The sequence below is a fragment of the Giraffa tippelskirchi genome, chromosome 11, assembly GCF_054371585.1.
Source record: "Giraffa tippelskirchi isolate mGirTip1 chromosome 11, T2T-mGirTip1v1.2.pri, whole genome shotgun sequence".
In the NCBI taxonomy this organism is placed as follows: domain Eukaryota; kingdom Metazoa; phylum Chordata; class Mammalia; order Artiodactyla; family Giraffidae; genus Giraffa; species Giraffa tippelskirchi.
In genome coordinates, this window is record NC_137285.1 from 78384218 (window position 1) to 78405210 (window position 20993).

The following is a 20993-nucleotide window of genomic DNA, read 5'->3' on the forward strand; positions in this document are numbered from 1 at the left end:
TTTTCTGTCCAGCTGGCTAAGGGGAGTCCCTGGAAATGCAAGGGTGTGGGTTTTGGCAGACTTCAGGGAAGGCATGCCAGATGAGCCTGGGAGACTCCAGGTTAATCTGGATTCAGGAGATATCTCTTCGGGCCAGCTAGTAATTGTAGGATAAGCCTAATGAGCCTTCAGAGGATGAAGAGAGTAACGTGCCAAGGTAGCAATCGATGTCCTCATTCGAGAGGATGAAGCTGGTGCTCAGAGAAGGGGGGAACTTGGCCACAGCAAGGAGGTGTGCACCCAGACAGGACCCCCCAGATCCGGCCATTGGAGCTCAGGGAGGCCACTGGTGTGGCTTGTCCCTGTGGCAGGGGCCGAGGCAGGCAGCCCACCCTGATTCCTGCGGGGGCCTGACTTGGGAAGTGCCATCTGGTAGCTTTGAGACTCACCAAACCAAATTGCACTGGAGAGAGGAGGGACACCTTCCTTCATCCACCCCCCACCCCCGCCGGATTCCCACATACCCTGACCCCTTTCTCTTGATTTCGGAGCCATTTCCAGAGTCCCGCTCATATGACCTCATTCGAAGTGCACTGTGGACGAGCTGCCATCTGCAGCTGCTACCACAGCAGCCAAGGGCTTTAGCTCCCGACTACCTCCCTTCCTTTGGAACTTGGGGGCCCTCTACTCCCCACTTGCACACCACAGACCTTTGCTGAGGATTGTGGGGACCCTCACTCAGTTTGCAGCACGTTGTAGCCATCCCTGTCCTCCCTTGAAACTCAGCTTGTGAGCTCCTTTGGAGCAGCGTGGCCCACCTGGCTGCAACGGAAGACACAGCTGACAGTGAAACAACAGCTTAGATCTGAGAGCCGGAAAGCTCTGTCAAAAGGGACCTCCCTCTTCACACCGTAGAGGCTGTAGGAGCCGCCAGGCTTTCGGAACCAGTGCTGGGGCCAAAATGACTCCACAGCTGTTTTCCTTCCTGGGGAGGGTTCTGGCTCGAGCGGGAATGGCTCAAGTCTCCTAAGGTTCTGAAAGCCCACTGTGTGCAGATTCACGGTACACAGAGAGGAAAAGGTGGAGTCCTACCCTGGAGGTGGTCACAGCTCACGGATGAGCCAGGCAGGCAGGCAGGCAGGGCATGAGAACACCTGAGCTGCCTTCATGAGTGAATGGTGTGGGGGCAGAGGAAGAGAAGCCGGTCTGCTCCCTCGTGTGGTGCCCAGGGCAGGTTGTCCCCAGAGGAAACCCTTACGACGGTGAGGACTATCACTGCTGTTTCCCAAGGGGTTCCGTCGGTGCGTGTCTTCCCCGGAGCGGTCAGGCCGTCTCTCAAGTACACTGGCCATGGGCATTGCCTCTCCTTGGAACTTCCCATGTGTTTCTCTTTTTTATGGAACAGTGATTTTCTAGAGTGGTTCTGGGCCACAAGGATGTTGGGTCATTTTCTAGCCTTCTGTCATGAAGAACGCTTTCCTGGGCATGGGGGTGGTTTGTTGTTCCAGCTCCCTTTCTTGGCTTCTTTTGGGAGCTGGTGCAACAAGAGGAGCTCAGCCTCTGCCTTCTGGCTGAGATGTCACCCTTCAAACAGCAATGCCTGCCTGGAGATAATGATGGCAGTTGCCAAAAGGGCTTCGTTTGGCACATGGTATCTTGAAAGGACGTACACCGTCCTTTCAGCTATCAAAGGCTAGTTCAAATGACATAAAAATGAGAACTCTCCAATGGAGTCTTACAATAGGTGGAGAGTCCGAAAAACACTCCTTCAGTCATTTCACTGAGAGTCATTGTTTGGGGACACCAAGAATATAGGAAGGAATGCAGAAAGAAAAGATGAAATTGTGTTCAGGATCGGGGGGAGGGATGAACAGGGCGTGCTTGCCTTGAATCCAGGCTTTGTTGGGGGGTGGGGCATAAAGATCGAACGGGTCTGAAACTACAAAGTGGTGATGGTAACACAGTATCACCAGAGTTACACAACAGTGATCCCAGATTGCAACAATGATGAAAAAGTTTACTAATCCCAACTTAAAAAACAAAAATACAGGAAACCATACAAAAAATAAAACATCACCAGAAAGGTGGAAACAAACCAAATGCAAAGCAGTTCAGGGGAAAGGAACTCCATGTCCCCTGGGGGCAGACCGAGTTGCCGGCATCCACGGTGAGCAGACAGGGATGGAGGCTGCAGAGCCGACCGCTCCCCTGGACGTGGTGTTTCCGGCAAGGGCTCTGGGTCTCTGTCCAGAGCGGGGGCTCTTTCTCCCTGCAGGGCTGGGTGAGTGATCGTGGGCATCTGGGTGTTGCGCGGGAGCCAGGGCAGGCTCTCCCTGCCGAGGCGGTGACTCCTCCTCTGCCTCGGGTTCTCTTGCCAAAGCCCGAGCAGGTAGAGGTGCACGTGGAGGTGGAGGTTCTCGCTGAGGGGGTGGGACATCAGTGCCTGGGGCTGGGGGTCCTGCAGGCACGGAGATCCGATCTGCCCGGTGTGCTGGCCAGTACCCAGCTGGCCTGGTGTCTCTGCGAGGGCAAGTCTCGGTTCTCCATCTGCCCTCGGTGGATCCCTGGGTCCTGCACCTGGAGCCACCACCTCTTTAGGGACAGGTCTGGGAAGTGGAGCCTGGTTCCAGTTGGAGGCCAGTGCTAGAGTTGGGGGAGAAGCAAAGTTTGCCCACAGGCCAGCCTTGGCATGTGCGTACCCCGGGACAGAAACCTTCCAAGAGGTTCCCAAAGAATACCCAGCGTCAGATGTCTTTTTGGACTGAAGTGTGCAAGATGGGGGGCGGGGGGTGTGAGGCCAGCGCTTGCTGCAGGCCCAGCAGCAGCTTTCGGGGACTCGTCCCTGTGTAGCTCAGCACCCCTCCCCACACACTCCCGTGCACCAGCCCCAGCGTCCTCACCTCTGTGCTCTGGCGTGCTGGGCTCCAGGTCCTCCTGGTGCCTCAGAGGCCGGGGTTCTCTGGACTCTGGGTCGGAGCCGGGTGTGCTGAGCTCCGTGGCAGCCTCAGACTGGGCCGCCGGCTGTATCCTGGGCGGTGTCTCGGCAGCAGGCCTTCCCCACCTCCGCGTCTCCCCCGGTGGGGCTGATGCCTCCGTGGGCACGCTGACCTGGAGCCTGCACTGGGCCTCACGGGCGGGCGGGTGGTGCTCCGACCCCTCCCTCTGGGAGCTGGATGGGGTGTCCCCGTCCTCGGCCTCGTCACGTGGGAAGCTCTGCAACGACAGTGACCGTCAGCCAGCCATGCTGGGAGTTTTCCGAGCTGGGCCTGGCCAGTGGAGCCGCTGCTTCTGCCTGCTCGAACTTCTCTTCCCAGAAGGGTCAGAGACGTGTGTCTGCTCAGATCCCCACCCGGGAGGAAAGAGACCCATCTGAGGGTGTGAGGTCAGCCTGGCGGGCCGGCGCTGCCCACACTCTCCCCATCCCGCCCAGCCTGCTCTCCCCTGGGGTGTGGACACAACTTGTCCACAGGCTTCTGACCCCACATCCGCCTGGGCTTCCTTGAGGGGGACACAGCCCGAGAAACCCGCATCCCCACACACAGGCAAAGGACCCGGTGTTTCCGGGTGGCATGGGAGAGGTGGCCTGGCCCGGCCTGGGGCTCCCCGTGTTACCTTTCTGTTTCTCCGGGCAAAGGGCCAGAGGCCTCTCGGGGGTGTCCTGAGCCAACGTCGACAGGGTGCCCACGCACACTGCCTGTGAGCTCTCCTGAGGCCCCGGCCTCTGGGCAGGGGCAAACAGCAGAACATCTTGGCAGCAAGTGATCTGGCTGGGGGCTCCTCTCCGCTCTGGAGGCCTGGATACCCGGATTGCGGGTTCTGTTGGGTTCTGTTGCCGGCAGGTGACATCATCTCCTGGGGTTCGTGCTGAGGTCCCTTCCCCAAAACTTCCCAAGGGAATCTCTGGGTTTCTGACTGCTCGATCACCCCCCTTAGGCCATGTGCAGGCACAGTGACACCCACACGGCCCAGCCCACAGCCCTGGGGAGGCCTGGGTTCAGCCAGGGCCTGAGCTCCGAGGACCATGCTGCTCTCAGACCAGGCTCCTTCTTCTCATAAGTGGTGTGGCCCTTGACAACCATATGCCCCTCAGGGTTTCCCCAGTCTCTCCATCTGCAGAGTGGGGGTCATTCTCCCATCTGCTTCCTAGGCCTGTCGGCCTACGAGCAGCTCCATGCCTTTCCACCTGGGGCCGATATCACGTGGAGCTCGTGCGCTGAGACTTCAGAAAGAAAGATTCCATCCAGGGCTGGCACAGCACAGAATGGGGCAGAACGAGGCCTGGATGCGCCGTGGTACCCAGGAAAAGGCACTCCCCCTCCTGACTGTTTTGAGACCCCGCATCCAAGTTGGAGGACCGAAAGGAAGACTCGAAGGTCTCCCTCTCTTATAGAAAAGAGTAGCCAACTTTCTGGTCCTCTGTTTCCATTGAGATTCTGTTGAAGTGTCCCAGCTCGGCTTCTGCGGGTGGCTGAGCTTCTACTGGCTCCCTGCGTTCTTGTCTTTTCCTCTCCAAACCTTCCGTCCTTTTCCCCCTTCTGGGGTGGAAGGGCGCTGTCATTGCTTCTACCTTCGAGACAGATTGAGGAAAAGTCTGGACCATCGACTCCTTTCCTCTCTTTGGTTCCGTGTCTCTCTCTGGCTGTGTCCCTCTCTTTTCCTTTCTCAATTCCGTCTGTGTCTTCCTCTTTCTCTCTCGTGTGTGGATGGATGGATGGATGCTAGGGATGCACATGTATATGATTAGATGAGGGTTATGTTTTAGGGATAGGTTAGAGGGAGAGAAAGGCTTTAGGTCAGAGTTGGTCATGGGGGAAGGGTCAAGGGTGGTGGTGGTGTTTCTTGGAATCTGAGTGCTGTGCATTCTTCGTCTCTTTCCATATGAACCCCTTCTCAGATACACCACTTGCAAGGAGTCTCTCGTGTTCCGTTTCCTATCTTTTGCATTTGTGAATGCTTAGCTTCTCTGTTGTGAAGAGGTTCCATTGGATGGAAACCCAGTGGTGTACTTCGTTTACCTCTTTCCCTTACTTGAAGAGACCCATTTCGACCTCCGCCCAGCAAATGGCAAGGAGACTCTGATGTTAAGGAGCCTTTGACCTACGCTTCTTTCTAGCTATCTCATGACATCAGTCTTTAGGGTGAGGTTTTTCCCCGATATTGAGGTGGTATGAGATCAAAACCAATAGCGTTCTTCAGATGTAGCTGTCTGGTTTTCCCATGGACATTGATTGAAGAGGCTTTCCTGTTCCCATTTGGATATTCTCCCCGTCTGTGTCAGAGATGAGTTGACCATGGATGCTGGGGTTTGTTTCTGGACCCTCAACTTTATTCCATCGATCTGGATCTGTGTGTGTTGTTGTATTCCCAATAGCATACTGTCCTGCTGCTGCTGCTGCTGCGGCTAAGTCACTTCAGTCGTGTCTGACTCTGCATGACCCCATGGCCTGCAGCCTACCAGGCTCCTCCGTCCAGGACATTTTCCAGGCAAGAGTACTGGAGTGGGTCGCCATTGCCTTCTCCGATACTCTCCTGAGGATCCTAGTTTGGTCGTCTAATTTCCTTTCACACAACCTTGGATGTCCGTATCGGGGCTTTTTCGTCGGATTGTATTGACAATGTAGGCTCCTTTCTGTTTCCGTACCCCCTTTGCAATTCTTTGTTCGGTGCGAAAATGCATTGGCATTTTGGGAGGAATAGCATGGAAGCTGTGGATTGCCATGTGGGGCTGTGACATGATTTTCCCAATAGGAATTCTTTCAAGCCCTGAGCACAGCTTCTCTTTCCAGTGATTGGTGTGGGCTTGATCTTCCTCCTTCCATCTCTCGCCGTTTTGTGAGAACAGGTCCATCCTTCCCTTCTGGGGTAGATGGACTCGTGGGTATCACTTCAGTGAATGGCATTGGCAGTGGGGGTGATAATTCCCTTCTCATTGGAAGACTTTGCTGTGAGTATTAGAAATGCAAGTGACTTCTCTTCCCCTTCCTCCCTGTCCATGTCTCAGAGCCACCGGGAAACAGAGGCCTCATCCACGGTCACACAGGCCTGAGGGGGTGCAACTAGACTGTTGTTTCTTCAGGCCCTCAGTGCTGGACATCATCCGGGATACTCTGTGTGTGTTCCTCCGTCTGGTGTCCCTTCAGACCTTTCCCTAGTTTTCACAGGCTTGTTGTGTTGGCGTTCTTTGTCTGTTTGGAGACACATCCTTGATAAGCTTTGTGTTTCCACTCATTCGTCTCGCGATGTATGACCTGTCTTTTGCTTTTGTCATGAGGTCTTTCCCACAGTAGATATCTTTGATTTTGCAAAGTCCACTGTATTCTCTGGGTTTTTTTTTGTGGACTGCCTTTTAGTTTTGTGTGTGAAGACTCAAAGCACGTGTCCGGTTTCTGCTCATTGTTCTTCTAGATTTGTGACAAGTTTTCATGGAAAGTTTGTCTAGGGATAACTGGAAGTGAACTCGGTGTAAGGTGTCAAGTCTCCATCTCCATTCATGTCATCCCCTGCAGTTTCCAATTCCCTGTTCCTGAGTGGTTTTGGAGACCTTGTGGGAAGGTTGGTTGCATTGGAGTTTGCATTTCCACCTTGATTCGATTCACACTGTTCTGCCCTCAGGGACACTGTCAAGGGGGAGTGAGGAGCAGCCTGCACTTCCAGCAGTGACCACACGGTGGGGCGAGTGCTGCTCTCCCCTCTGGGAGCCCCAGGCCACAGGCATCCCAGTGAGGAGCCAGCTCTGTGCTCAGCTGAAAGGAGTTAGTTAGTCTCTCAGGAGCCTCTGAGCCCTTGCCTTTGGATCACCCAGGGTGGGCATTTACTGGGACAGAAAAAATTGCCCTGAATTCCATGGACGGAAGAGCCTGGCTGTGTAGAGTTCGTGAGTTGCCGTGAATCACACACAACTGAGGACACAAAAATTCAATAGATTAAAACACTTTTTGGGGGTGGGGGGGAGTGAAAGAGGGTGATGTGGGTTTTTTTGTCTTATATAACAGCCAAGGGAAATCTAGTTTAAACCTAAATTCACATAGATGGGAAAGGTATATCTCTCCGTCACCCTATTAAAAAAAAAAAAAAAACTACTAAACTTTTCTGAAAGTTTATTTGGTAGCTTCCTTGAGCAGTTTATTGTGGAGCATTTTTTTTTTTTCTGTGACATTGGCCTCATTAAAAAGTACGGTTTGCCTTTACTGGATAATTTTGTTCATTGGCTTCTTAGGGAACCTTGGTAATATTTGAGTTTCCTGGGGAGTATGGTCACATGACCTGGCCCTGGCCAATCGGTGCGTTCCACCTCCCTGGCCACTGTGATTGGCTCCGGGCTGGGGCAGTGCCCAATCGGGGCCCAGGGCCGGGCCTCCCGTTGGAAGCCAGGGGAAGACGAGCTCTCGTCCTGCTGGGGTAGGGGAAGGGGTTGGGCTGGGGCAGGTCAGGCTCCAGCAGTGGGAGGGGCTTGAGGTCCGCCTGCGGCAGTTGGTGACGTTCCTGCTCCCCTCAGGGCAGAGCCGCCGGCCTGAGAATGAGGGCGCTGCTGAGCCCAGGGCCTGGGATGGCCCGTTGCTGCTGTGGTCCCAGAGCTCCACCCGAGACCTGAGGGAAGCCGTCTGCCCGTGAGTCCTCTCCCACTTGTCTGTCAGCTTGTTTGAAGCATGCTGGGTTTTCTGCCCAGCTGGCTAAGGGGAGTCCCTGGAAATGCAAGGGTGTGGGTTTTGGCAGACTTCAGGGAAGACATGCCAGATGAGCCTGGGAGACTCCAGGTTAATCTGGATTCAGGAGATATCTCTTCGGGCCAGCTAGTAATTGTAGGATAAGCCTAATGAGCCTTCAGAGGATGAAGAGAGTAACGTGCCAAGGTAGCAATCAATGTCCTCATTCGAGAGGATGAAGCTGGTGCTCAGAGAAGGGGGGAACTTGGCCACAGCAAGGAGGTGTGCACCCAGACAGGACCCCCCAGATCCGGCCATTGGAGCTCAGGGAGGCCACTGGTGTGGCTTGTCCCTGTGGCAGGGGCCGAGGCAGGCAGCCCACCCTGATTCCTGCGGGGGCCTGACTTGGGAAGTGCCATCTGGTAGCTTTGAGACTCACCAAACCAAATTGCACTGGAGAGAGGAGGGACACCTTCCTTCATCCACCCCCCACCCCCGCCGGATTCCCACATACCCTGACCCCTTTCTCTTGATTTCGGAGCCATTTCCAGAGTCCCGCTCATATGACCTCATTCGAAGTGCACTGTGGACGAGCTGCCATCTGCAGCTGCTACCACAGCAGCCAAGGGCTTTAGCTCCCGACTACCTCCCTTCCTTTGGAACTTGGGGGCCCTCTACTCCCCACTTGCACACCACAGACCTTTGCTGAGGATTGTGGGGACCCTCACTCAGTTTGCAGCACGTTGTAGCCATCCCTGTCCTCCCTTGAAACTCAGCTTGTGAGCTCCTTTGGAGCAGCGTGGCCCACCTGGCTGCAACGGAAGACACAGCTGACAGTGAAACAACAGCTTAGATCTGAGAGCCGGAAAGCTCTGTCAAAAGGGACCTCCCTCTTCACACCGTAGAGGCTGTAGGAGCCGCCAGGCTTTCGGAACCAGTGCTGGGGCCAAAATGACTCCACAGCTGTTTTCCTTCCTGGGGAGGGTTCTGGCTCGAGCGGGAATGGCTCAAGTCTCCTAAGGTTCTGAAAGCCCACTGTGTGCAGATTCACGGTACACAGAGAGGAAAAGGTGGAGTCCTACCCTGGAGGTGGTCACAGCTCACGGATGAGCCAGGCAGGCAGGCAGGCAGGGCATGAGAACACCTGAGCTGCCTTCATGAGTGAATGGTGTGGGGGCAGAGGAAGAGAAGCCGGTCTGCTCCCTCGTGTGGTGCCCAGGGCAGGTTGTCCCCAGAGGAAACCCTTACGACGGTGAGGACTATCACTGCTGTTTCCCAAGGGGTTCCGTCGGTGCGTGTCTTCCCCGGAGCGGTCAGGCCGTCTCTCAAGTACACTGGCCATGGGCATTGCCTCTCCTTGGAACTTCCCATGTGTTTCTCTTTTTTATGGAACAGTGATTTTCTAGAGTGGTTCTGGGCCACAAGGATGTTGGGTCATTTTCTAGCCTTCTGTCATGAAGAACGCTTTCCTGGGCATGGGGGTGGTTTGTTGTTCCAGCTCCCTTTCTTGGCTTCTTTTGGGAGCTGGTGCAACAAGAGGAGCTCAGCCTCTGCCTTCTGGCTGAGATGTCACCCTTCAAACAGCAATGCCTGCCTGGAGATAATGATGGCAGTTGCCAAAAGGGCTTCGTTTGGCACATGGTATCTTGAAAGGACGTACACCGTCCTTTCAGCTATCAAAGGCTAGTTCAAATGACATAAAAATGAGAACTCTCCAATGGAGTCTTACAGTAGGTGGAGAGTCCGAAAAACACTCCTTCAGTCATTTCACTGAGAGTCATTGTTTGGGGACACCAAGAATATAGGAAGGAATGCAGAAAGAAAAGATGAAATTGTGTTCAGGATCGGGGGGAGGGATGAACAGGGCGTGCTTGCCTTGAATCCAGGCTTTGTTGGGGGGTGGGGCATAAAGATCGAACGGGTCTGAAACTACAAAGTGGTGATGGTAACACAGTATCACCAGAGTTACACAACAGTGATCCCAGATTGCAACAATGATGAAAAAGTTTACTAATCCCAACTTAAAAAACAAAAATACAGGAAACCATACAAAAAATAAAACATCACCAGAAAGGTGGAAACAAACCAAATGCAAAGCAGTTCAGGGGAAAGGAACTCCATGTCCCCTGGGGGCAGACCGAGTTGCCGGCATCCACGGTGAGCAGACAGGGATGGAGGCTGCAGAGCCGACCGCTCCCCTGGACGTGGTGTTTCCGGCAAGGGCTCTGGGTCTCTGTCCAGAGCGGGGGCTCTTTCTCCCTGCAGGGCTGGGTGAGTGATCGTGGGCATCTGGGTGTTGCGCGGGAGCCAGGGCAGGCTCTCCCTGCCGAGGCGGTGACTCCTCCTCTGCCTCGGGTTCTCTTGCCAAAGCCCGAGCAGGTAGAGGTGCACGTGGAGGTGGAGGTTCTCGCTGAGGGGGTGGGACATCAGTGCCTGGGGCTGGGGGTCCTGCAGGCACGGAGATCCGATCTGCCCGGTGTGCTGGCCAGTACCCAGCTGGCCTGGTGTCTCTGCGAGGGCAAGTCTCGGTTCTCCATCTGCCCTCGGTGGATCCCTGGGTCCTGCACCTGGAGCCACCACCTCTTTAGGGACAGGTCTGGGAAGTGGAGCCTGGTTCCAGTTGGAGGCCAGTGCTAGAGTTGGGGGAGAAGCAAAGTTTGCCCACAGGCCAGCCTTGGCATGTGCGTACCCCGGGACAGAAACCTTCCAAGAGGTTCCCAAAGAATACCCAGCGTCAGATGTCTTTTTGGACTGAAGTGTGCAAGATGGGGGGCGGGGGGTGTGAGGCCAGCGCTTGCTGCAGGCCCAGCAGCAGCTTTCGGGGACTCGTCCCTGTGTAGCTCAGCACCCCTCCCCACACACTCCCGTGCACCAGCCCCAGCGTCCTCACCTCTGTGCTCTGGCGTGCTGGGCTCCAGGTCCTCCTGGTGCCTCAGAGGCCGGGGTTCTCTGGACTCTGGGTCGGAGCCGGGTGTGCTGAGCTCCGTGGCAGCCTCAGACTGGGCCGCCGGCTGTATCCTGGGCGGTGTCTCGGCAGCAGGCCTTCCCCACCTCCGCGTCTCCCCCGGTGGGGCTGATGCCTCCGTGGGCACGCTGACCTGGAGCCTGCACTGGGCCTCACGGGCGGGCGGGTGGTGCTCCGACCCCTCCCTCTGGGAGCTGGATGGGGTGTCCCCGTCCTCGGCCTCGTCACGTGGGAAGCTCTGCAACGACAGTGACCGTCAGCCAGCCATGCTGGGAGTTTTCCGAGCTGGGCCTGGCCAGTGGAGCCGCTGCTTCTGCCTGCTCGAACTTCTCTTCCCAGAAGGGTCAGAGACGTGTGTCTGCTCAGATCCCCACCCGGGAGGAAAGAGACCCATCTGAGGGTGTGAGGTCAGCCTGGCGGGCCGGCGCTGCCCACACTCTCCCCATCCCGCCCAGCCTGCTCTCCCCTGGGGTGTGGACACAACTTGTCCACAGGCTTCTGACCCCACATCCGCCTGGGCTTCCTTGAGGGGGACACAGCCCGAGAAACCCGCATCCCCACACACAGGCAAAGGACCCGGTGTTTCCGGGTGGCATGGGAGAGGTGGCCTGGCCCGGCCTGGGGCTCCCCGTGTTACCTTTCTGTTTCTCCGGGCAAAGGGCCAGAGGCCTCTCGGGGGTGTCCTGAGCCAACGTCGACAGGGTGCCCACGCACACTGCCTGTGAGCTCTCCTGAGGCCCCGGCCTCTGGGCAGGGGCAAACAGCAGAACATCTTGGCAGCAAGTGATCTGGCTGGGGGCTCCTCTCCGCTCTGGAGGCCTGGATACCCGGATTGCGGGTTCTGTTGGGTTCTGTTGCCGGCAGGTGACATCATCTCCTGGGGTTCGTGCTGAGGTCCCTTCCCCAAAACTTCCCAAGGGAATCTCTGGGTTTCTGACTGCTCGATCACCCCCCTTAGGCCATGTGCAGGCACAGTGACACCCACACGGCCCAGCCCACAGCCCTGGGGAGGCCTGGGTTCAGCCAGGGCCTGAGCTCCGAGGACCATGCTGCTCTCAGACCAGGCTCCTTCTTCTCATAAGTGGTGTGGCCCTTGACAACCATATGCCCCTCAGGGTTTCCCCAGTCTCTCCATCTGCAGAGTGGGGGTCATTCTCCCATCTGCTTCCTAGGCCTGTCGGCCTACGAGCAGCTCCATGCCTTTCCACCTGGGGCCGATATCACGTGGAGCTCGTGCACTGAGACTTCAGAAAGAAAGATTCCATCCAGGGCTGGCACAGCACAGAATGGGGCAGAACGAGGCCTGGATGCGCCGTGGTACCCAGGAAAAGGCACTCCCCCTCCTGACTGTTTTGAGACCCCGCATCCAAGTTGGAGGACCGAAAGGAAGACTCGAAGGTCTCCCTCTCTTATAGAAAAGAGTAGCCAACTTTCTGGTCCTCTGTTTCCATTGAGATTCTGTTGAAGTGTCCCAGCTCGGCTTCTGCGGGTGGCTGAGCTTCTACTGGCTCCCTGCGTTCTTGTCTTTTCCTCTCCAAACCTTCCGTCCTTTTCCCCCTTCTGGGGTGGAAGGGCGCTGTCATTGCTTCTACCTTCGAGACAGATTGAGGAAAAGTCTGGACCATCGACTCCTTTCCTCTCTTTGGTTCCGTGTCTCTCTCTGGCTGTGTCCCTCTCTTTTCCTTTCTCAATTCCGTCTGTGTCTTCCTCTTTCTCTCTCGTGTGTGGATGGATGGATGGATGCTAGGGATGCACATGTATATGATTAGATGAGGGTTATGTTTTAGGGATAGGTTAGAGGGAGAGAAAGGCTTTAGGTCAGAGTTGGTCATGGGGGAAGGGTCAAGGGTGGTGGTGGTGTTTCTTGGAATCTGAGTGCTGTGCATTCTTCGTCTCTTTCCATATGAACCCCTTCTCAGATACACCACTTGCAAGGAGTCTCTCGTGTTCCGTTTCCTATCTTTTGCATTTGTGAATGCTTAGCTTCTCTGTTGTGAAGAGGTTCCATTGGATGGAAACCCAGTGGTGTACTTCGTTTACCTCTTTCCCTTACTTGAAGAGACCCATTTCGACCTCCGCCCAGCAAATGGCAAGGAGACTCTGATGTTAAGGAGCCTTTGACCTACGCTTCTTTCTAGCTATCTCATGACATCAGTCTTTAGGGTGAGGTTTTTCCCCGATATTGAGGTGGTATGAGATCAAAACCAATAGCGTTCTTCAGATGTAGCTGTCTGGTTTTCCCATGGACATTGATTGAAGAGGCTTTCCTGTTCCCATTTGGATATTCTCCCCGTCTGTGTCAGAGATGAGTTGACCATGGATGCTGGGGTTTGTTTCTGGACCCTCAACTTTATTCCATCGATCTGGATCTGTGTGTGTTGTTGTATTCCCAATAGCATACTGTCCTGCTGCTGCTGCTGCTGCGGCTAAGTCACTTCAGTCGTGTCTGACTCTGCATGACCCCATGGCCTGCAGCCTACCAGGCTCCTCCGTCCAGGACATTTTCCAGGCAAGAGTACTGGAGTGGGTCGCCATTGCCTTCTCCGATACTCTCCTGAGGATCCTAGTTTGGTCGTCTAATTTCCTTTCACACAACCTTGGATGTCCGTATCGGGGCTTTTTCGTCGGATTGTATTGACAATGTAGGCTCCTTTCTGTTTCCGTACCCCCTTTGCAATTCTTTGTTCGGTGCGAAAATGCATTGGCATTTTGGGAGGAATAGCATGGAAGCTGTGGATTGCCATGTGGGGCTGTGACATGATTTTCCCAATAGGAATTCTTTCAAGCCCTGAGCACAGCTTCTCTTTCCAGTGATTGGTGTGGGCTTGATCTTCCTCCTTCCATCTCTCGCCGTTTTGTGAGAACAGGTCCATCCTTCCCTTCTGGGGTAGATGGACTCGTGGGTATCACTTCAGTGAATGGCATTGGCAGTGGGGGTGATAATTCCCTTCTCATTGGAAGACTTTGCTGTGAGTATTAGAAATGCAAGTGACTTCTCTTCCCCTTCCTCCCTGTCCATGTCTCAGAGCCACCGGGAAACAGAGGCCTCATCCACGGTCACACAGGCCTGAGGGGGTGCAACTAGACTGTTGTTTCTTCAGGCCCTCAGTGCTGGACATCATCCGGGATACTCTGTGTGTGTTCCTCCGTCTGGTGTCCCTTCAGACCTTTCCCTAGTTTTCACAGGCTTGTTGTGTTGGCGTTCTTTGTCTGTTTGGAGACACATCCTTGATAAGCTTTGTGTTTCCACTCATTCGTCTCGCGATGTATGACCTGTCTTTTGCTTTTGTCATGAGGTCTTTCCCACAGTAGATATCTTTGATTTTGCAAAGTCCACTGTATTCTCTGGGTTTTTTTTTGTGGACTGCCTTTTAGTTTTGTGTGTGAAGACTCAAAGCACGTGTCCGGTTTCTGCTCATTGTTCTTCTAGATTTGTGACAAGTTTTCATGGAAAGTTTGTCTAGGGATAACTGGAAGTGAACTCGGTGTAAGGTGTCAAGTCTCCATCTCCATTCATGTCATCCCCTGCAGTTTCCAATTCCCTGTTCCTGAGTGGTTTTGGAGACCTTGTGGGAAGGTTGGTTGCATTGGAGTTTGCATTTCCACCTTGATTCGATTCACACTGTTCTGCCCTCAGGGACACTGTCAAGGGGGAGTGAGGAGCAGCCTGCACTTCCAGCAGTGACCACACGGTGGGGCGAGTGCTGCTCTCCCCTCTGGGAGCCCCAGGCCACAGGCATCCCAGTGAGGAGCCAGCTCTGTGCTCAGCTGAAAGGAGTTAGTTAGTCTCTCAGGAGCCTCTGAGCCCTTGCCTTTGGATCACCCAGGGTGGGCATTTACTGGGACAGAAAAAATTGCCCTGAATTCCATGGACGGAAGAGCCTGGCTGTGTAGAGTTCGTGAGTTGCCGTGAATCACACACAACTGAGGACACAAAAATTCAATAGATTAAAACACTTTTTGGGGGTGGGGGGGAGTGAAAGAGGGTGATGTGGGTTTTTTTGTCTTATATAACAGCCAAGGGAAATCTAGTTTAAACCTAAATTCACATAGATGGGAAAGGTATATCTCTCCGTCACCCTATTAAAAAAAAAAAAAAAAACTACTAAACTTTTCTGAAAGTTTATTTGGTAGCTTCCTTGAGCAGTTTATTGTGGAGCATTTTTTTTTTTTTCTGTGACATTGGCCTCATTAAAAAGTACGGTTTGCCTTTACTGGATAATTTTGTTCATTGGCTTCTTAGGGAACCTTGGTAATATTTGAGTTTCCTGGGGAGTATGGTCACATGACCTGGCCCTGGCCAATCGGTGCGTTCCACCTCCCTGGCCACTGTGATTGGCTCCGGGCTGGGGCAGTGCCCAATCGGGGCCCAGGGCCGGGCCTCCCGTTGGAAGCCAGGGGAAGACGAGCTCTCGTCCTGCTGGGGTAGGGGAAGGGGTTGGACTGGGGCAGGTCAGGCTCCAGCAGTGGGAGGGGCTTGAGGTCCGCCTGCGGCAGTTGGTGACGTTCCTGCTCCCCTCAGGGCAGAGCCGCCGGCCTGAGAATGAGGGCGCTGCTGAGCCCAGGGCCTGGGATGGCCCGTTGCTGCTGTGGTCCCAGAGCTCCACCCGAGACCTGAGGGAAGCCGTCTGCCCGTGAGTCCTCTCCCACTTGTCTGTCAGCTTGTTTGAAGCATGCTGGGTTTTCTGCCCAGCTGGCTAAGGGGAGTCCCTGGAAATGCAAGGGTGTGGGTTTTGGCAGACTTCAGGGAAGACATGCCAGATGAGCCTGGGAGACTCCAGGTTAATCTGGATTCAGGAGATATCTCTTCGGGCCAGCTAGTAATTGTAGGATAAGCCTAATGAGCCTTCAGAGGATGAAGAGAGTAACGTGCCAAGGTAGCAATCAATGTCCTCATTCGAGAGGATGAAGCTGGTGCTCAGAGAAGGGGGGAACTTGGCCACAGCAAGGAGGTGTGCACCCAGACAGGACCCCCCAGATCCGGCCATTGGAGCTCAGGGAGGCCACTGGTGTGGCTTGTCCCTGTGGCAGGGGCCGAGGCAGGCAGCCCACCCTGATTCCTGCGGGGGCCTGACTTGGGAAGTGCCATCTGGTAGCTTTGAGACTCACCAAACCAAATTGCACTGGAGAGAGGAGGGACACCTTCCTTCATCCACCCCCCACCCCCGCCGGATTCCCACATACCCTGACCCCTTTCTCTTGATTTCGGAGCCATTTCCAGAGTCCCGCTCATATGACCTCATTCGAAGTGCACTGTGGACGAGCTGCCATCTGCAGCTGCTACCACAGCAGCCAAGGGCTTTAGCTCCCGACTACCTCCCTTCCTTTGGAACTTGGGGGCCCTCTACTCCCCACTTGCACACCACAGACCTTTGCTGAGGATTGTGGGGACCCTCACTCAGTTTGCAGCACGTTGTAGCCATCCCTGTCCTCCCTTGAAACTCAGCTTGTGAGCTCCTTTGGAGCAGCGTGGCCCACCTGGCTGCAACGGAAGACACAGCTGACAGTGAAACAACAGCTTAGATCTGAGAGCCGGAAAGCTCTGTCAAAAGGGACCTCCCTCTTCACACCGTAGAGGCTGTAGGAGCCGCCAGGCTTTCGGAACCAGTGCTGGGGCCAAAATGACTCCACAGCTGTTTTCCTTCCTGGGGAGGGTTCTGGCTCGAGCGGGAATGGCTCAAGTCTCCTAAGGTTCTGAAAGCCCACTGTGTGCAGATTCACGGTACACAGAGAGGAAAAGGTGGAGTCCTACCCTGGAGGTGGTCACAGCTCACGGATGAGCCAGGCAGGCAGGCAGGCAGGGCATGAGAACACCTGAGCTGCCTTCATGAGTGAATGGTGTGGGGGCAGAGGAAGAGAAGCCGGTCTGCTCCCTCGTGTGGTGCCCAGGGCAGGTTGTCCCCAGAGGAAACCCTTACGACGGTGAGGACTATCACTGCTGTTTCCCAAGGGGTTCCGTCGGTGCGTGTCTTCCCCGGAGCGGTCAGGCCGTCTCTCAAGTACACTGGCCATGGGCATTGCCTCTCCTTGGAACTTCCCATGTGTTTCTCTTTTTTATGGAACAGTGATTTTCTAGAGTGGTTCTGGGCCACAAGGATGTTGGGTCATTTTCTAGCCTTCTGTCATGAAGAACGCTTTCCTGGGCATGGGGGTGGTTTGTTGTTCCAGCTCCCTTTCTTGGCTTCTTTTGGGAGCTGGTGCAACAAGAGGAGCTCAGCCTCTGCCTTCTGGCTGAGATGTCACCCTTCAAACAGCAATGCCTGCCTGGAGATAATGATGGCAGTTGCCAAAAGGGCTTCGTTTGGCACATGGTATCTTGAAAGGACGTACACCGTCCTTTCAGCTATCAAAGGCTAGTTCAAATGACATAAAAATGAGAACTCTCCAATGGAGTCTTACAGTAGGGGGAGAGTCCGAAAAACACTCCTTCAGTCATTTCACTGAGAGTCATTGATTGGGGACACCAAGAATATAGGAAGGAATGCAGAAAGAAAAGATGAAATTGTGTTCAGGATCGGGGGGAGGGATGAACAGGGCGTGCTTGCTTGCCTTGAATCCAGGCTTTGTTGGGGGGTGGGGCATAAAGATCGAACGGGTCTGAAACTACAAAGTGGTGATGGTAACACAGTATCACCAGAGTTACACAACAGTGATCCCAGATTGCAACAATGATGAAAAAGTTTACTAATCCCAACTTAAAAAACAAAAATACAGGAAACCATACAAAAAATAAAACATCACCAGAAAGGTGGAAAGAAACCAAATGCAAAGCAGTTCAGGGGAAAGGAACTCCATGTCCCCTGGGGGCAGACCGAGTTGCCGGCATCCACGGTGAGCAGACAGGGATGGAGGCTGCAGAGCCGACCGCTCCCCTGGACGTGGTGTTTCCGGCAAGGGCTCTGGGTCTCTGTCCAGAGCGGGGGCTCTTTCTCCCTGCAGGGCTGGGTGAGTGATCGTGGGCATCTGGGTGTTGCGCGGGAGCCAGGGCAGGCTCTCCCTGCCGAGGCGGTGACTCCTCCTCTGCCTCGGGTTCTCTTGCCAAAGCCCGAGCAGGTAGAGGTGCACGTGGAGGTGGAGGTTCTCGCTGAGGGGGTGGGACATCAGTGCCTGGGGCTGGGGGTCCTGCAGGCACGGAGATCCGATCTGCCCGGTGTGCTGGCCAGTACCCAGCTGGCCTGGTGTCTCTGCGAGGGCAAGTCTCGGTTCTCCATCTGCCCTCGGTGGATCCCTGGGTCCTGCACCTGGAGCCACCACCTCTTTAGGGACAGGTCTGGGAAGTGGAGCCTGGTTCCAGTTGGAGGCCAGTGCTAGAGTTGGGGGAGAAGCAAAGTTTGCCCACAGGCCAGCCTTGGCATGTGCATAACCCGGGACAGAAACCTTCCAAGAGGTTCCCAAAGAATACCCAGCGTCAGATGTCTTTTGGGACTGAAGTGTGCAAGATGGGGGGCGGGGGGTGTGAGGCCAGCGCTTGCTGCAGGCCCAGCAGCAGCTTTCGGGGACTCGTCCCTGTGTAGCTCAGCACCCCTCCCCACACACTCCCGTGCACCAGCCCCAGCGTCCTCACCTCTGTGCTCTGGCGTGCTGGGCTCCAGGTCCTCCTGGTGCCTCAGAGGCCGGGGTTCTCTGGACTCTGGGTCGGAGCCGGGTGTGCTGAGCTCCGTGGCAGCCTCAGACTGGGCCGCCGGCTGTATCCTGGGCGGTGTCTCGGCAGCAGGCCTTCCCCACCTCCGCGTCTCCCCCGGTGGGGCTGATGCCTCCGTGGGCACGCTGACCTGGAGCCTGCACTGGGCCTCACGGGCGAGCGGGTGGTGCTCCGACCCCTCCCTCTGGGAGCTGGATGGGGTGTCCCCGTCCTCGGCCTCGTCACGTGGGAAGCTCTGCAACGACAGTGACCGTCAGCCAGCCATGCTGGGAGTTTTCCGAGCTGGGCCTGGCCAGTGGAGCCGCTGCTTCTGCCTGCTCGAACTTCTCTTCCCAGAAGGGTCAGAGACGTGTGTCTGCTCAGATCCCCACCCGGGAGGAAAGAGACCCATCTGAGGGTGTGAGGTCAGCCTGGCGGGCCGGCGCTGCCCACACTCTCCCCATCCCGCCCAGCCTGCTCTCCCCTGGGGTGTGGACACAACTTGTCCACAGGCTTCTGACCCCACATCCGCCTGGGCTTCCTTGAGGGGGACACAGCCCGAGAAACCCGCATCCCCACACACAGGCAAAGGACCCGGTGTTTCCGGGTGGCATGGGAGAGGTGGCCTGGCCCGGCCTGGGGCTCCCCGTGTTACCTTTCTGTTTCTCCGGGCAAAGGGCCAGAGGCCTCTCGGGGGTGTCCTGAGCCAACGTCGACAGGGTGCCCACGCACACTGCCTGTGAGCTCTCCTGAGGCCCCGGCCTCTGGGCAGGGGCAAACAGCAGAACATCTTGGCAGCAAGTGATCTGGCTGGGGGCTCCTCTCCGCTCTGGAGGCCTGGATACCCGGATTGCGGGTTCTGATGGGTTCTGTTGCCGGCAGGTGACATCATCTCCTGGGGTTCGTGCTGAGGTCCCTTCCCCAAAACTTCCCAAGGGAATCTCTGGGTTTCTGACTGCTCGATCACCCCCCTTAGGCCATGTGCAGGCACAGTGACACCCACACGGCCCAGCCCACAGCCCTGGGGAGGCCTGGGTTCAGCCAGGGCCTGAGCTCCGAGGACCATGCTGCTCTCAGACCAGGCTCCTTCTTCTCATAAGTGGTGTGGCCCTTGACAACCATATGCCCCTCAGGGTTTCCCCAGTCTCTCCATCTGCAGAGTGGGGGTCATTCTCCCATCTGCTTCCTAGGCCTGTCGGCCTACGAGCAGCTCCATGCCTTTCCACCTGGGGCCGATATCACGTGGAGCTCGTGCGCTGAGACTTCAGAAAGAAAGATTCCATCCAGGGCTGGCACAGCACAGAATGGGGCAGAACGAGGCCTGGATGCGCCGTGGTACCCAGGAAAAGGCACTCCCCCTCCTGACTGTTTTGAGACCCCGCATCCAAGTTGGAGGACCGAAAGGAAGACTCGAAGGTCTCCCTCTCTTATAGAAAAGAGTAGCCAACTTTCTGGTCCTCTGTTTCCATTGAGATTCTGTTGAAGTGTCCCAGCTCGGCTTCTGCGGGTGGCTGAGCTTCTACTGGCTCCCTGCGTTCTTGTCTTTTCCTCTCCAAACCTTCCGTCCTTTTCCCCCTTCTGGGGTGGAAGGGCGCTGTCATTGCTTCTACCTTCGAGACAGATTGAGGAAAAGTCTGGACCATCGACTCCTTTCCTCTCTTTGGTTCCGTGTCTCTCTCTGGCTGTGTCCCTCTCTTTTCCTTTCTCAATTCCGTCTGTGTCTTCCTCTTTCTCTCTCGTGTGTGGATGGATGGATGGATGCTAGGGATGCACATGTATATGATTAGATGAGAGTTATGTTTTAGGGATAGGTTAGAGGGAGAGAAAGGCTTTAGGTCAGAGTTGGTCATGGGGGAAGGGTCAAGGGTGGTGGTGGTGTTTCTTGGAATCTGAGTGCTGTGCATTCTTCGTCTCTTTCCATATGAACCCCTTCTCAGATACACCACTTGCAAGGAGTCTCTCGTGTTCCGTTTCCTATCTTTTGCATTTGTGAATGCTTAGCTTCTCTGTTGTGAAGAGGTTCCATTGGATGGAAACCCAGTGGTGTACTTCGTTTACCTCTTTCCCTTACTTGAAGAGACCCATTTCGACCTCCGCCCAGCAAATGGCAAGGAGACTCTGATGTTAAGGAGCCTTTGACCGACGCTTCTTTCTAGCTATCTCATGACATCAGTCTTTAGGGTGAGGTTTTTCCCCGATATTGAGGTGGTATGAGATCAAAACCAATAGCGTTCTTCAGATGTAGCTGTCTGGTTTTCCCTTGGACATTGATTGAAGAGGCTTTCCTGTTCCCATTTGGATATTCTCCCCGTCTGTGTCAGAGATGAGTTGACCATGGATGCTGGGGTTTGTTTCTGGACCCTCAACTTTATTCCATCGATCTGGATCTGTGTGTGTTGTTGTATTCCCAATAGCATACTGTCCTGCTGCTGCTGCTGCTGCGGCTAAGTCACTTCAGTCGTGTCTGACTCTGCATGACCCCATGGCCTGCAGCCTACCAGGCTCCTCCGTCCAGGACATTTTCCAGGCAAGAGTACTGGAGTGGGTCGCCATTGCCTTCTCCGATACTCTCCTGAGGATCCTAGTTTGGTCGTCTAATTTCCTTTCACACAACCTTGGATGTCCGTATCGGGGCTTTTTCGTCGGATTGTATTGACAATGTAGGCTCCTTTCTGTTTCCGTACCCCCTTTGCAATTCTTTGTTCGGTGCGAAAATGCATTGGCATTTTGGGAGGAATAGCATGGAAGCTGTGGATTGCCATGTGGGGCTGTGACATGATTTTCC

At 55.2% G+C, this 20993-nt stretch overlaps 2 protein-coding genes and 1 long non-coding RNA gene across 3 annotated transcripts in view; 1 reads left to right on the plus strand and 2 right to left on the minus strand.

Moving 5' to 3' along the window:
* The window catches only part of LOC145527776 (uncharacterized), a 681763-nt gene that overhangs the window by 443000 nt on the left and 217770 nt on the right, over positions 1-20993 (plus strand). Inside the window, exons 59-60 of the long non-coding RNA XR_014069857.1 lie at positions 7475-7586; positions 15110-15221. This is a non-coding gene — a long non-coding RNA (uncharacterized LOC145527776). The remainder of the gene's footprint in view (positions 1-7474; positions 7587-15109; positions 15222-20993) is intronic.
* LOC145527697 (uncharacterized) lies at positions 193-5512 on the minus strand. The gene is made up of 3 exons (XM_081545755.1): positions 3592-5512; positions 2880-3192; positions 193-2622 (listed from the first exon to the last, which is right to left on the minus strand). The coding sequence occupies exons 1-3, from the start codon at positions 4000-4002 to the stop codon at positions 2000-2002; spliced, it is 1347 nt and encodes a 448-aa protein (XP_081401881.1). The 5' UTR covers positions 4003-5512; the 3' UTR covers positions 193-1999.
* On the minus strand, positions 7985-11394 carry LOC145527737 (uncharacterized). The gene is made up of 3 exons (XM_081545804.1): positions 11225-11394; positions 10513-10825; positions 7985-10255 (listed from the first exon to the last, which is right to left on the minus strand). The coding sequence occupies exons 1-3, from the start codon at positions 11357-11359 to the stop codon at positions 9633-9635; spliced, it is 1071 nt and encodes a 356-aa protein (XP_081401930.1). The 5' UTR covers positions 11360-11394; the 3' UTR covers positions 7985-9632.

What these genes read in the sequence shown, in the direction of transcription:
- LOC145527737 (XM_081545804.1), bottom strand. Translation starts at nt 11,359, where the DNA reads ATGTTCTGCTGTTTGCCCCTGCCCAGAGGCCGGGGCCTCAGGAGAGCT. An exon ending in TTGCCCGGAGAAACAGAAAG is followed by an intron (nt 10,826 to 11,224) that starts GTAACACGGGGA and finishes CTGTCGTTGCAG; the next exon opens with AGCTTCCCACGTGACGAGGC. An exon ending in CAGCACGCCAGAGCACAGAG is followed by an intron (nt 10,256 to 10,512) that starts GTGAGGACGCTG and finishes CCCCAACTCTAG; the next exon opens with CACTGGCCTCCAACTGGAAC.
- LOC145527697 (XM_081545755.1), bottom strand. Translation starts at nt 4,002, where the DNA reads ATGGTCCTCGGAGCTCAGGCCCTGGCTGAACCCAGGCCTCCCCAGGGC. An exon ending in TTGCCCGGAGAAACAGAAAG is followed by an intron (nt 3,193 to 3,591) that starts GTAACACGGGGA and finishes CTGTCGTTGCAG; the next exon opens with AGCTTCCCACGTGACGAGGC. An exon ending in CAGCACGCCAGAGCACAGAG is followed by an intron (nt 2,623 to 2,879) that starts GTGAGGACGCTG and finishes CCCCAACTCTAG; the next exon opens with CACTGGCCTCCAACTGGAAC.